Source organism: Biomphalaria glabrata, chromosome 4, assembly GCF_947242115.1.
Source record: "Biomphalaria glabrata chromosome 4, xgBioGlab47.1, whole genome shotgun sequence".
Classification (NCBI taxonomy): domain Eukaryota; kingdom Metazoa; phylum Mollusca; class Gastropoda; family Planorbidae; genus Biomphalaria; species Biomphalaria glabrata.
In genome coordinates, this window is record NC_074714.1 from 27,025,701 (window position 1) to 27,040,275 (window position 14,575).

At 31.8% G+C, this 14,575-nt stretch overlaps 1 protein-coding gene across 13 annotated transcripts in view; it reads left to right on the forward strand.

Annotated features, from left to right (window-relative positions):
* The window catches only part of LOC106068067 (putative tetratricopeptide repeat protein 41), a 67,650-nt gene that overhangs the window by 15,622 nt on the left and 37,453 nt on the right, over window positions 1–14,575 (forward strand). For 12 of the 13 annotated variants that reach the window (XM_056025627.1, XM_056025630.1, XM_056025626.1 and 9 more), the window contains 4 exons: window positions 3,142–3,340; window positions 7,202–7,422; window positions 12,306–12,469; window positions 13,654–13,818. In XM_056025627.1, coding sequence (XP_055881602.1) covers window positions 3,142–3,340; window positions 7,202–7,422; window positions 12,306–12,469; window positions 13,654–13,818 — 749 coding nt within the window. The remainder of the gene's footprint in view (window positions 1–3,141; window positions 3,341–7,201; window positions 7,423–12,305; window positions 12,470–13,653; window positions 13,819–14,575) is intronic. The other variant, XM_056025639.1, reaches the window with a different exon arrangement.

Consider the following 14,575-nt stretch of genomic DNA (forward strand, 5'->3'; position numbering starts at 1 on the left):
TGTTAATCAGACCACATTGTAGATTTCCTCAGTTCACTGATAAAAGTGTTCTGTTGAAAGCGGGATCAAGAAATGGAGGCAGGAGACAAAATAAATACTGTTTAAAACTAGGTCTCTAAAAGCATTCACAGTATCAAATTTTACTTTCTTGATACAGAAGGGTGGTGCAATTTTACCTTTTTATTTGTGTAAATTTGTCTAATTGTCTTCCAAAAAAGCAGATGGATCTCATAACCATACTACTTGCTACTAAGTGGGTGACTTAAAAAAAAGTAAAATCCCCTTTCAGACCTTGTAGTCTATAGGGCAGATGATGTAAAGATCATATGTTTCTGTGGCCTACAGTTAACGTGGGTGTCATGTTGCCAGCACAATGACCAACCGCCTATTTACTTTTCCCCAACTAATGTTAGGTACCCATTAGAGATGGGTGGACTCAGAGGCGCCTTGAGTTCCCAAATAAAAATCCCAGGATTTGAACCTGAGACCCCCGATTCGGAAGCCAAGCACTTTACCCTTCAGCCACTGCGCCTCTAAGTGGGTGACTTAAGGTCCATTAAATGACATTTCTGTTCAAATAATTATATAATAAGACTATCATTAAACACCAGCTATGCCCGTTTATTTGTTCCTCAGGGTATATATTGTTTATTTTTTTCCTTCTTCCAATTAAACCCCCAATGGTGCCACTCTCCCACATAGTAACCTATTCTGGCCAGAACCTCCCCTCCTTTTTTGTCATTTCCAAGGAAACAGTCAGCCTTTAATGTTTCCTTAACATAGTTCTGGCCTGTGAATTTTGGAACAGCCTGTTTTTATAATGCCGCTTCCCCCTGACTTACTTTTGACCCTTGAATTTTAATATCGTTCCTCTCTCTCTTCATCATCCCCCCCCCCCCCAATCATGTGGTATGTGTTCACCTGCCACTTCTGGAGGTTTGGGCTAGGATGTAATATCTTCAGAACATGAAAACAATTGTAGGCCATGTTGTGCTCATTATTCCTTTATAATAATAATAATAATAATAATAATCTATAATAATCTTTATTATCCGTAAGGAAATTTGTCTTACAATTTGTGCATTACACCAAACAAAAAACATTATAACTATAGGAAACCAAAGTGTACATTCACACCAGACTCACTCATAATTTACATGTGACAAAGTTTATACCAGATTGTTCTTATTTAATGATTCGATTGCCAGGGGAACAAAAGAGTGTTTGTGTCTGTTTGTCTTTGCTATCTGTGTCTTGTATCTCTTTTGTGATTACTCTAGCTAGCATATCCCAGTGGGATGCTAAAAACTATATAAGCTACAATTCATTTGCTAGTGTGAAAATCAACTTATTTATAATTCACATATTAAAAATTATAATTCTAGATACTAATATTATAATAATAACCATGACAATCTGTGACTATTCTTCAGCTTTTCAATTCAATATCAAAATAGTTGTGTAACTTATACGTCAAGGTCATTTGGTTTGCATTAATAAGATGTTTACAAAAATTTAGCTTCAAGAAAATACAATAACTTGCTTATACTGCTAACAATTGAAATTGGATTTTCCATGGTACTAAGAAATTGATTTCTAGCTATTTCTCTGGCTTCAGAAAAGTTTTGGTTGTTATATACAATAGTTGAGAAAAGTTGATCAAAATAATTTGTTTTAAAGTCTAATTTTGTGAATCTACTAATTGAAATTAAAATATAGTGTGAAATTATAGTGCGTGTTCAATATTTCTATGATTTTAAATTGAGGATTTAACATTTCATTTCATAAAGAGGTTTTTTTTTTACTTAAAAAAAGTATTTTCAAAAGTAGAGTTTGGGTCATCAGACATAGTTATGAAAATACTGAGATGTATTTATCCACACAATCCCATCAGATCAATTTGATAACTAATTTTGTAAATTGCTTAGTTATTCCATGTGTAGGTCTAGGTAAGGAACAACAGCAGAGTGAAATTTAAAATTTTTTTGAAAAAATAATAATAATCCACACAAATACAACAGTATTATACAAAAACACTTATAAAAAAAAGATAAATAGGCCCTCATTGTCACTGTGAGAATTAATTGGATGTAGTCATAATAAAATAATACATTTAGTGCTAAAGATAGAAATATTCCCTTTTCTCAAAAAAAGATATATCAATTTGGTTTTATTAATTGCTTTTCTTTATTTTGATTGTGTCTACATCTACATGTTTAAAGAAAGATATTAAAAGTTTAGAATTAAACATTCAAAGTTGGAACGAAAAAGAAGTAGAAAATTTTGCTGTTAAACAGCAAATTGGCTTGATATTGGGAGAAAACTGAAAAAAAATGTTTGGGGAGAATTAACCTCTGCCATTTCAATTATTTCATTCTTCTTAACACACAGAGAGTAATAACAGGTAAAATTTTCATATTTTATTGTCTAGCACAAGTGGGAGAATAAGACTCAGCTGTCGCTTTAGGGTAAATTATTGGCATTGTACTTGTGATTCAGTCTAATATGTACCATTGGATAAACCAGTGGTCTGGATTTTTCTGTAGCTTACTTCACTAATTTTGAACTTAAGTTTTTATATGGTGATGCCACCATATTGAATGACTGTGTAGGCCATGTTTACTATATATTCTACTCATTGGCAAATGAAATAGATTCTCAAAGTGAAATTTTTATAAAATACATTTAATTAATAAGTAGTTAATTAATATATGGCTAATTAATAAGAAGAAAAAAATTAATTACCTTCTCTTTTGTCCACAACCTAAGTACTGTGAATTACTGAAACAAACCTTATTTAGATTCTGGATGTGATCTGAAAACACCTGCCCATCTTATCTTATATAATACAGACATTACTTCAAAAAAGAAGCTGATTACATTCTATGCGTCATGCATTCAGTCATGCATTTTAACCAATGCCAAATTCTGCCCATCTAAACAACCATTTCTATGTAACATATTTTTGGCACAAAAACAAACTTAAACCCCTCCTTCCCTTCCATCTTTATTTGGATTATAACTGCTAATTGATAAGTTGCACTACACTAGACTTTAGAATGAGTACATTATTTCATGTATTATTTTAAAATTGTCTGACTTTTAAGAAATAATTAATTAATTTAATTTTTTAAAATTCAGAAACTAAGCAGCATAAAGAATGGTTGGCTCAAGAATGTTTTAGTAACTGCCATGTTGAAAACTTTGTAGCATCAGAAGAACTAGAGCATGTATTTCAACAACTAACTGACTTTGTTTTAAACTCAGGAGAGCATAAAACTGATCTGAATAAAAATATAGTTCTTCACAGCTCTTTAGTCAGTAGTAATGAAAATAAGAGGTTAGTAATGTTAGTTAGTTTTTCATTTTATTTAAAACCAAATTTAATTAACACAATGAGATATTTACCAAATGATAGTCCCATTTTGATCCTTTAGAGATTGGCATCTATGGCAGATATCTGCAAAAAAAAACTTTTGGCATTTTTTGTTTCATATTATAGGAAGTGTATTATAGGAATTCTTAATAAGCTACATATGATAAGTTTTTGTTTTTTTTTTAGCACTGTAAAATCAAACTTCTGATCTCTTTAGCTTGTATCTCAAAGTTATTTTTATTATTTAGTTTGCAATTGTGATCCTTCAATATTCTTTTCTTTTTTTTTTTCTCAAGTTTTTCATTTTTATCACTCCCACAATTTCATTAAATCACTTTCTCTTCTCTTTGTAAGTTACTGTATTTTATTGCTTACATAATGTCAACCAGATCTTACAAAACATGTGTATCAGTACTAAGAGTATCAAGATATACCCCAACAATAAACCATGGGTCACTGCAAAAATAAATGGGAAATTATCAAAAAGAAAAGAGCTTATATGAGTGGTGACAGACAGGAAAGGAAAAGAGCTCAACAAAATGTCAACATCGCTCTTGAGGAAGGGAGGAGAAACTATCGCACCAAGCTGGAGGACTCGATTAAGACAAGTGACATGACAGACGTAAGGTATCATGAACAAAATTGCAGAAGCACAATTCAAAAGTAAAAATAATCTTGCTACAAGAGACGACAAAACATTATCCAACGAGTTAAATGATTTCTATTGTCGTTTAAACACTAATAATTTTAATTATCTTAGACTCAAAGCCCTGGAAGATGTCAAAGTTAACAACTGTTGAGAATTAGCAATTACTAAAGAGCAAGTTTGCAACATTTTCAAAAACGTCTACCCAATGAAAGCTGCTGAGCCTGATGGTATAAAAGGGCGAATTTTAAAAGAATGTGCTGAACAACTAGCTGAACCTTTCCTAGAGATTTTTTCCATTTTATTACTAAACCACGAGATACCATCTGTGTGGAAGTCGTCCATAATTGCACCTGTGCCAAAGGTTTCCAAACCAAAGGAAATAAATGACTATAGACCTGTTTCACTTACTTCCATTGTGTCTAAATGTTTACAAAAACTGGTTAAGATGTTTCTTCTGAATGATCTTTGTAGTAAGTTGGACCCTTTACAATTTGCTTACCAAAAGGGTAAAGGTGTAGATAATGCCATCCTAAATATTTTAAATTGTGTCTACGAACATCTGGACTTAACTAACACTTATGAAAGATTGTTTTTTATTGATTTCTCATCAGCTTTTAATACCATACAACTTCATTTACTTATTGAAAAAATGAAAGCGTTGAAGATTAATCCATATATAATACTATGGGCTAATGAATTTTTGACCCATAGACCTCAGAGGGTTAGGCTAGACAATGTAATATCAAATGCACGCATATTTTTTCACAGCTGGGCGCCCCAGGGGGCTGTGACATCGCCATTGTGGTTCATTTTGTTCACCAATAATTTTCAATCCAATAGTTCTTTTTGCTCCTTCACAAAATTCGCTGATGATGCGGCTCTTCTTGCCCTGCTATCAGAGAGCTCAGATGTAAATGAGTATTTCGGAGAAATAGAACACATTGAAAAATACTGAAAAGATAATTTTTTATTATTAAATGTAAAAAAAACCCCCCAAAGAAATGATAATCGATTTTCGTTGGGAAAAGAAGGAAAATGATATTGTTTCTGTAGCTGGAGAGACTATTGAAATAGTGCAAACTTTTAAATACCTTGGTACTATCCTAGACAATAAACTAAATTTTACTGCAAATACTGATTATATCAGCAAAAAAGGGCAGCAAAGATTACGATTAGGCCTACTAAGAAAACTGTCCTCATTTAATGTTAGTGAAAAGACCTTAACTAAGTTTTATCATGCTCACATCTGCAATATTTAAAGTTTTAATATCACTGCCTGGTATGGCAATCTGAGCTTTAAAAATAAAAAAAACTTTATTGAATCCTAAATGCTGCTGGTAAAGTCATTGGCAAAAAAACAAGCCCCATTTGGGCAGCTATTTGAGACAAATATCCATAAAAAAACTAAAAAGATTCTAGAAAATAAAAAAAATCCCCCTTTGGGTCAGGATTTTGTGATTTTAGCATCACAAAAGAGATACAAGACACCATGAGCAAAAACAGACACAAACACTGTTTTGTTCCCCTGGCAATCAAATCACTAAATAGAAACAATCTGATATAAACTTTTCACATGTAAATTATGAGCGAGTCAGGTGTGAATATACATTTTAGTTTGTTATAGTTACAATGTTTTGTTTGGTGTAATGCACAAATTGTAGAACAAAATTCCTTACGGACAATAAAGATTATTATTATTATTATTATAAATCAAAAACTAAACAAAGAGGAAATTTCTGTGTTAAAAATTTATTGGAAAAATCCCTAACATAAGCCATATTTTTTGACAAATTTATCTCTGAACTCAATTTTGAATTATTTACTTTGATGCGATAGAATTAGCCATAGTTACAATTTTTAATTCATTTTAAAACTAAAAGGTTTAATTATATATATATGCATAACATACATGTTTATTTACACACACATATATATATATATATATATATATATATATATATATATATATATATATATATATATATATATATATACCGGTATATATATATATAGGCATATATATATATATATATATTTATATATATTACTGTGACCCTATTGGCGGCGCGATAGGGTTAACCGTGTATGATCAGATGACATATGTGACACAAGCTAGTTATACAGTTTAGCATGCTATATTGAAGGGCAAGGGACAGTACTGGTATGAACTTTGCTTATGAATATGACCTGTGTTGTGGTCATTTGATTAGAAGCCTGAATGGACCAGAGACAGAGTGTGGAAGGCAGTGCATTTCAAGACAGAACACCGATAAGACCAGGACTGGTGGAGTCCTCGGGTGAAATGTATGAGTCCAGGAAGAGATAGAGACAGTACAGTTTAGTACGGTGATGTACAGTGTAGCATTTTCAGTAGTTGATTGTGTTGCCAATTGTCTAGTATTGGCTGTTATCTATTTATTCATTCATTATTAAAGTACCAGATTATTTGGAACTCTTGTTGTCAGGTTATTGTGTTGATGTGTGTTGAGCAGAACAGAACGCCTGATAGGAGAGAGAGAAGATCGTAACAATATAATATATATATATCAATTAATTAATTACTGTGTTAGTTTTTTGAGTTGAACTATGTGTATTATTGAAATAAATTTTATGGCTCATTATTATAGCAAACACTTGTGGAGTCTTCAAACAAATACACTTAAATGACAATAATTGATTGAATTGTCACAGAAAATGAATATAAATCAAACTGCAGTTTAAAAAAATCCTATGTGTAAATTATATAAGTATTAATTTAATAAGGACTTTGACTGATAGTATAACAGTAACCAGCATTGATCAATGAACTTACAATGAACCCAAATATCTTAGTGTCTTTCTTTTATAGTATTTCTGAAAATGTTCAATATTTTTTCTGCTGACCAGCACATTTGTTTACACAACAGCTCTTCAATACCCAAAGCTTTGCTGAACATGTAGAACGTAATATTTTCCATCTTTTCTGATCTGCTTAAAATGATAGAAACAAATTAGAATGTTAGAAAGTTTTATCAGGGAAAACATGACATTAACTGTACTGGCTTGCAACTCATAGTAAGCCTTTAATAGATTTTTTTCTCTCTCTCATGCTTAATAATGAAAAAAATATTAGTTTCTAGATAAGACTAACAAGAAAAAGGTATTCAAAATTCATCACAATAATTTAATTCTTTTAGATTCTCTCAGACAGAAAGCAATACCAATGTGATACTGCTTGTAGGGGAAAGAGGTATTGGTAAATCAACATTGGTGGCTCAATGGCTAAAACTGTTGAAAGATGAAGGCAGCAACACCTTTGTGGTCTCACATTTTGTATCTGCATCTTGTCACAGTTCAAGTATTAAAAACTTTATCAGACAGAGCATCAGAAAATTGAGATCACATTTTATGGAATCGGGTGAGAACAGAGTGTTAAGTCTTGATTTTGAGCCTTGTATGTAAGAGAGGAGAAGATAGAGAGAATCATATGTAGAGATACCATGGGAACGTAGTTGTTTTGTCAATATTAGAAAGTGCTAACAGAATCAATGAAATATCTATATGATTAAAACTTGTTATTGATATTTTAACCGATCTTTATATTATGTCGTTCCCATGTTGGGAGGAGGGGGGTGAATACCTCTACTGCCCTCCTCACCTAAATCCTTTGAGTGGGGGGGGCGGTCCTACTTTTATGGAGAAATCATAGTTTGTGACAAAATTTGTTGAATTATTTTATATTATGTCGCTCCCTTCTGGTATTTTGGCCGTATGTATGCATGTACTGCCCTCCCCACTCAAGCCCTCTGAGTTGGGGGGGGGGCCTGTCCTATTTTTATATAGAAATCATAGTTTGTGAACAAAATTAGTTGAATATCTATATAATATAAACTACGTATTGATATGTGAACCCATTGTATATTATGTCGCACCACACTCTTATCTCAAATTTTATGATTTGTACATATAAAATGAAAAACGGTTGTACCAGGTGGGAGGGGCGATACATGCCACCTCCTTTCCCTCATCCGACAAAGCAATAGTTTTTCTCTTTGTATTATAATTAAGAAATTACAAAATAAAAAAAAATCTTTCCGTAATATAATTTAACTATGCTATAAATTAAACTCTTTTATCGAGTCGCCCCACCCCTATTCTTTAATGTCAAATGCAATCATTAGCAGAAATTATAAAAAGGCGCGAGGATTAATCGTTTTCACTCTACCGCCCCTCCCCTTTCCAGACAGAGTTTATGTAATTTCACATGAATTTATCATAATTATTTTAAGAAAGACTTTGCTTTGGAAAAGTTAGAATTCAAACGAAATTTTTTCTGTATAAGAGTCAGGATTGAGATGAGTTCTAAACCCAAAAATAATTTCCTAGTCGCCCTTTTCCTTTCTTAACTCAATCTGATATTTTTTTAGTTAAATAAATTTGGAACTATAAGTCACATATTATGATTGAATATTATTGAATAATATTAATTAATTTTTTTTTTCGGCGGCGATCTTCAGCCTTAATCTGAATATGTGGGGTATCTAATCTTTTCAAGGAAAAAATAGGTTTTATTTGCAATGTATTAATGGCCTATAAATTCATATTAGAATATTTTTCAACATTAGTCTTTTTTAAATAGGATGATTAATGAGCTTTAGGTCAGAAAAATGCGTTTCTTCAGTGAAGAATGCAAGAAAACGCCCTAGGCGTCGGGGCTTTGCACCGAACCCCACTAATGAATAATGAATGATCTGTAGATGCTAGGAGTATGTGTTTCTGCAGTGAAAATGCAAGAAAATGCTTTTGTCTTTGGAACTTTGCCCCGAACCCCACTGGCAAAGCTTAAGGTGCTCCCCGAGACCCCCGAACTTGCAATAGGAAGGCCTCAACATGACTGGGTTTTTTTTTTCTCGCCGAAGGTTGAGAAACATTGCTTTTTAAAAATTCTCATATATATATATATATATATATATATATATATATATATATATATATATATATATATATATATATATATATATATATATATATAATGTATACACACTTTAAACTGTCATAGACAATTTATTTCCCGTTCTACAATGCTAAATTTCAGCACATGGAAAGCTTAATGTCCAATGGGAAAAATAAATGTGAATAATGTTCAAACTGGGCAAACTGGTGGCTTTCCGCATCATTAATTGCAACATAGCAGACGTGCGTTTGAGTTTGTTTTGAAGAGCGGAAGCAGATAATTAAGTGGTACTGAAAGTTCGAAGACAGTGAGTATAGTACAGAACCACCTTCAAGGTTAAAAACTACACGTCTACGAGACAAATTTGAAATTCATGGAACAGTGTGTGATGTGCATAAAGGTCGACCAGGGCGACCTCGTACAGCTACAAGTGATGAGTCCACAACTGCGGTCTTGGAACTGTTTCAGCGTTCACCTCAAAAATCGTCAAGGCAAGCGGCACATGAGAGTAATGTAAGTGCTAGTAGTGTGATACACATTCTGAGGGAAGGCAAGTTTCGTGTGTACATTTCAAGGCTGGTGCAACAGCTAAGTGATGACGATTCAGATCGAAGGTTAGAATTTTGTGAATGGGTTCAGGAGAGGGTGAGACGTCAACTGGGATTTATGGGTAGCATAATTTGGTCGAATTTAGTTTTCCAATTGGACATTAAGCTTTCCATGTCCAAAAATTTAGCATTATAGAACGGGAAATAAATTGTCTATGATAGTTCAAAGTGTGTATACATTTTTTTGACGCACCCTGTATATGCTGTACGCAGATGTCTACTGGGGTACAAAATTAGAGAGCATCCTTATCTATAATCCATTTTTAGTTTTATCTTGTAATAATTTTGACTTCTGTGTGCATGAAATTTAATTAATAATCAAAACCGTGGCTATATATTACTGATCATTTCTATTCCTATTTTGTTCCAAGGTTTAACATTTTTTCTTGTATTAATGTTGCTTTTTATTTGCTTTTTTTAATTCATGCATTAGTATTCTTTTTAATTAAAGTCACAATTACAAGCCAGAAAGCTGTGTTTCTGGCTCTACTTATTATTGAATGCAATGCCAATGTGCTACATGTATATAATTCTCAAATACCTTCATTTTCATATCTAAGAAGACCATCTTACAATGTCAAGATCATATTAATCACTATGTTTAGGCATCCATTTTTTAAAGGAAAACTAAGAAATCTATCATTTGCACTAAGTGTATGTCAGAGGATGCAAGTAAGAATATAACAAAACATCAACATCCCAAACTCATGGGCACACCAACTTTTCTTAAAAACAGTCCATCCTGGCTGACATGTTTTCTTTGTTCCAGCTTACAGTCTCTTGTTTAATGTTTGTGTAGTCAATAACAGAACATTTATGTTTTGTAGATTAGCTCAGTTTGTGTTGTCTTTTTACTTTTTTTTTTTTTTTGTGGCCAATTATACAATTTTTTTTCAGCATATTAAAACAAGATTATTCACTTTATAATGAATGATATTTTCAAATTAGAAAATAACTACATTACTTCATACATTTAATTGTGCATTAACAATTGTATAGAATGACTAATTTGTGTTTAGGCAAATGTCTGTTGGAAAGGAAATGCCATAAGTTTCTAAGAATAAACTTTCTGTTTGTCAGCATTCTGAAAAGTTGTATTGTGTTCTTAAAAGTGTACACTTCTTTGTATTATGAGCATGTAATTGTGTTTTCTGTGACCCAAATTAATTCATTGTGCTGGGTAAATTGTTGATGCACAAGCTTTCCCACATTGTTTCCAAAATGAAAGAAAAGAATGCAGTGTAGATGCAGGTTTCAGGACATTCTATCATGCAAACATAGTTCAATAAACAACTATTTTATATGTGATTCATTTCTGCTAAAAAATGTGTTTTCTAAAAAGTTAGTAAATGTTTTAACAAGGATTAACATTACTGAAGGAAGTCCATAAATAAAAGCTGAGTATTAGAAGAAAACAACTTCATTTATTCTTTAAAAAAAAGAATGAGCACTTTCCAGTTTATGTCAGAGTCTAAAATATTTGGCATAATTCACAACTTTCATTTGACCATTGATCATGGAAACAGCTTGTATCCAAAAAGTTTTTTTTGTTTTGTAAAATGTTTTACATGTTTCAGATGTTCCTTCAGATCGGAAGATAATTAAATCCTAGCTCAAAGGTCTTGCAGGGGATGATAGAAGATATCAGTGGGCAGGGTTCGAATCTAGGAAAATGGAGACATGACATTGTACTTAAGCCATTTCAGAAGGACCATATAGGTGTGAAGCCTATGGAATGTTTCATTCAACTATTGACAACTTCTACCAACTTAAAAATTTTGAATGTCCAGAAAAGTAAAGAAATCATTGAGGATTTAAAAAGCATATTGACTATCTTGCAGAGATTCAAATAACAGACAAACTGTAGAGCAAGTGCAAGAATATAAATATCTATCCACTTTCATAAACAACAATCTAATATAATATGAGCACTGTCAAACACCAAGATACATCAAAGACTTTTGTATCTTAGGAAGCTGAAAAATAAAATTGACAAAATAAATTTCTACAGTTATCATCAGTAGTCTACTTACTTTTGCTTTCATCTGTTGATATCATACTACTTCAATTGCACAAAGACTTTGACTAAATAGACTAATTAAAAAAGTATCATATATCATTCAAACACAGTTACCATCGCTTGAAGAACTATTCCATGAAAAAAACATATACAATCCTTAACGATGGAATGCACCCACTAAACTACAGTTACATCAGATCTGGACAAAGTGGTCAGCTCCTCTCCATTACAACTCTTTGATTCTACTATTCCTTACAGTCAGGGTGTTTTTAAGGTGTTAAAGAATGTCTATGAGAAGTACAAATAGAAGCCTAATTAACACGTACTGCTTGTATTTGTGTGGTGTTTTTTTTTTTTATTAATTGTATTTTGTTTATATTTCCATATGATATATAAAGTTATTGTTATAGTACTAATGATAAGGAAGACAATTGTAGTCAAACTTAATTAATTATTTATTAATCAATTACTGTACCACTCAAAAGATGTTTTTATTTTTTTATGAAAGTAAATATAGTCTTTATCAATATTCTTTATTATTGTATTAATTAAAAGCCATCATTATGAGAGAACAGCATGAAGGAGATATGTCATTTGATTTCAGCTCTAGTAATTTTAATGAAAGTATATATTTGTAGACCCCTGGCCATTTCAGATTAATATTTTCTTTGAAAAATGACCTTTTCATATAAAAAAATGAGCTTTATTTGTTATTGCAGATAATAAAAGTAAATTTTGTCAGGAGATTGAGTCAGATCATACAAATCAAAACTTTATTTACCTGTGTGAGTCTTTTAGTGCAGCTCTAGCACTTGGCCCTTCTGTTATTGTATTGGATGGCATTGATGAACTTGGGAGTGATGCGGATAAAAGTATTCCAATGGTAAGTGAATTTTTGCAATGTTTTGTTCTTTCAAAAAGATGGGCTTAATTATTTTTGCATGTTTAGTATTCATCTGATATTGAAGTATAAATAAGGGTTAAATAAGTATTATTTTTAATGAAGAATTTGAATAAAAGCTAAAAGTTTTTACATAAGTTAAAATTTACTTAACTTTGACTTGGGTAATTTAATTTGATTCCCTTTATTTTATCTGTGACATTTTATGTCTCAAGAGATGATCTCATGCGGCTAAAGAGGCCAATCCTTGTGACACATGCAGGGACACAAGTTTTGCTTTTAAAATCTCCAAAGTTGTAACATTTTCAACCATTTTCTTGCTCTTGGTGTTTCTACCCAAATGTGATCTAGGATCCCTTTCACTGCTTGCTCTTCTTGTGATATAATATTTGTCTTTTTTTCTCCCAACTGTTGTTGTCAATCTTGAAGTGCTAACTGTTACACTTACATAGAAATATCTTAGTAATGTAGATCTGTTGTTCTCCCACATCTCCATGTTCTGTGTAAGTCAGCTTTCAAGTCAGCCTAGATGTCTACTGCTCAGAGCAGAGTAATACTTCCTTGTTTCTTATTGCCACCTTATTTTCAGAATGTGCCTTTAACATCTGAGGGAGAAGCTGCTAGTTTCTTTTGCTGTCAACTTTTGAAAGTATAAAATATAATTCAAAAACTTTAATTTGGCTAATTATTTCTAAAAAAAATAATAAAACATTTTGAGAAATGTTTACATGCTTATTTGTTAGCACATCAGAAAATGTTGGTTTGAAATAAATTTTAAGATTAGTTGTCAAAATCTTTTGAATATTTTTAATTTTGTATACCATTGAGCACAGAATTAAGTATAATTTGATTGGCACAAAACTATTTATGATAGTGGTGCTCAGTTCCTCCTCCTCCCCCACCAAAAAACAAAACAAATAGGGAATTAAAATTATCTATTAATTATAAGAAAAGCACATTATATAAATGTCTTAAAGTATCGTGAAAAAACAACAACACATGTTAACAGCTCAGTATTGTTGTTTTTTTACAATCCATAAAAAGTATTAAATCATATGGCATTATTAGTGCAAAGTTTGATCAATAGAAAAGAAAAGGTAGGGTAACAGATTGAAATGTATACTTTTGATAAAATGCTAAAAAAAAATTAAATTATTTTGTTTCAGGTGAAAAGTTGTTGTTGGTTACCTGTAAATATTCCTTCAACCTGTAAATTTGTACTGACAACAACACCTTCAGATATATCATATTACAATCTCTCTCAAAGAACAGATGTCAGGATCATTAAATGCCCTAATACTTTGAAAGACAGCCAGATAATATCAAAGATGGCAAGTATAATACATCTACACTTCAATAATAATTAATTAAATTGACTTGTGACCTTACTAGTGACCTCTCTTATTGTGCCCTAATTTCTTTGTGGAAAATTCCTTGCAAGAAAACAAATGTTTCTTTGTTTGAAACTGGACTGCAGCCCACAGTGCTGCTGCTCTTACAGTTAACAAGGTATTTTAAAATATTAATATGACATTGTGTCCAATGGCAATCTACTCTTTATGAAATATTTGTTGACTTTGTAAAGGCTTTTGTTAGTATTTACAGATAATCTATCTGGACAATAATGAGACATTATGGGATCCCAAATAAAGTACTAACAAAAATCAAATAACTTTATGATGGTTTCACTTGCCCATAGTGGCAAACTGACAGAGGAATTTCCAGTCACAACAGGAATCAAACAGGGATGTCTTCTTTTTCCACTCCTGTTTCTTTTTGATTTGGATTGGGTTACAAAAGAAGCTTGCTCTAATTCAGGGAAAGGAATCCAATGGACTTTCACACAAAAGCTGGAAGATCTGGAATTCTCTGATGACTACTGGATATGCAAGAAAAGGCAACAGTTTTAAGTGAAGTGGGAAAAAGAGTAAAAATACATCACCAAAAAACAAAAGTAATTAATGCAAACAATAATCAAAATGGAGACATAGAACTGGATTCTCAGACCATAGACCAAGAAGATAGTTTTATATACCTTGGGAGTGTAATCAGTGTATCAGGTGGAACAGATGAAGACATTAAACATTA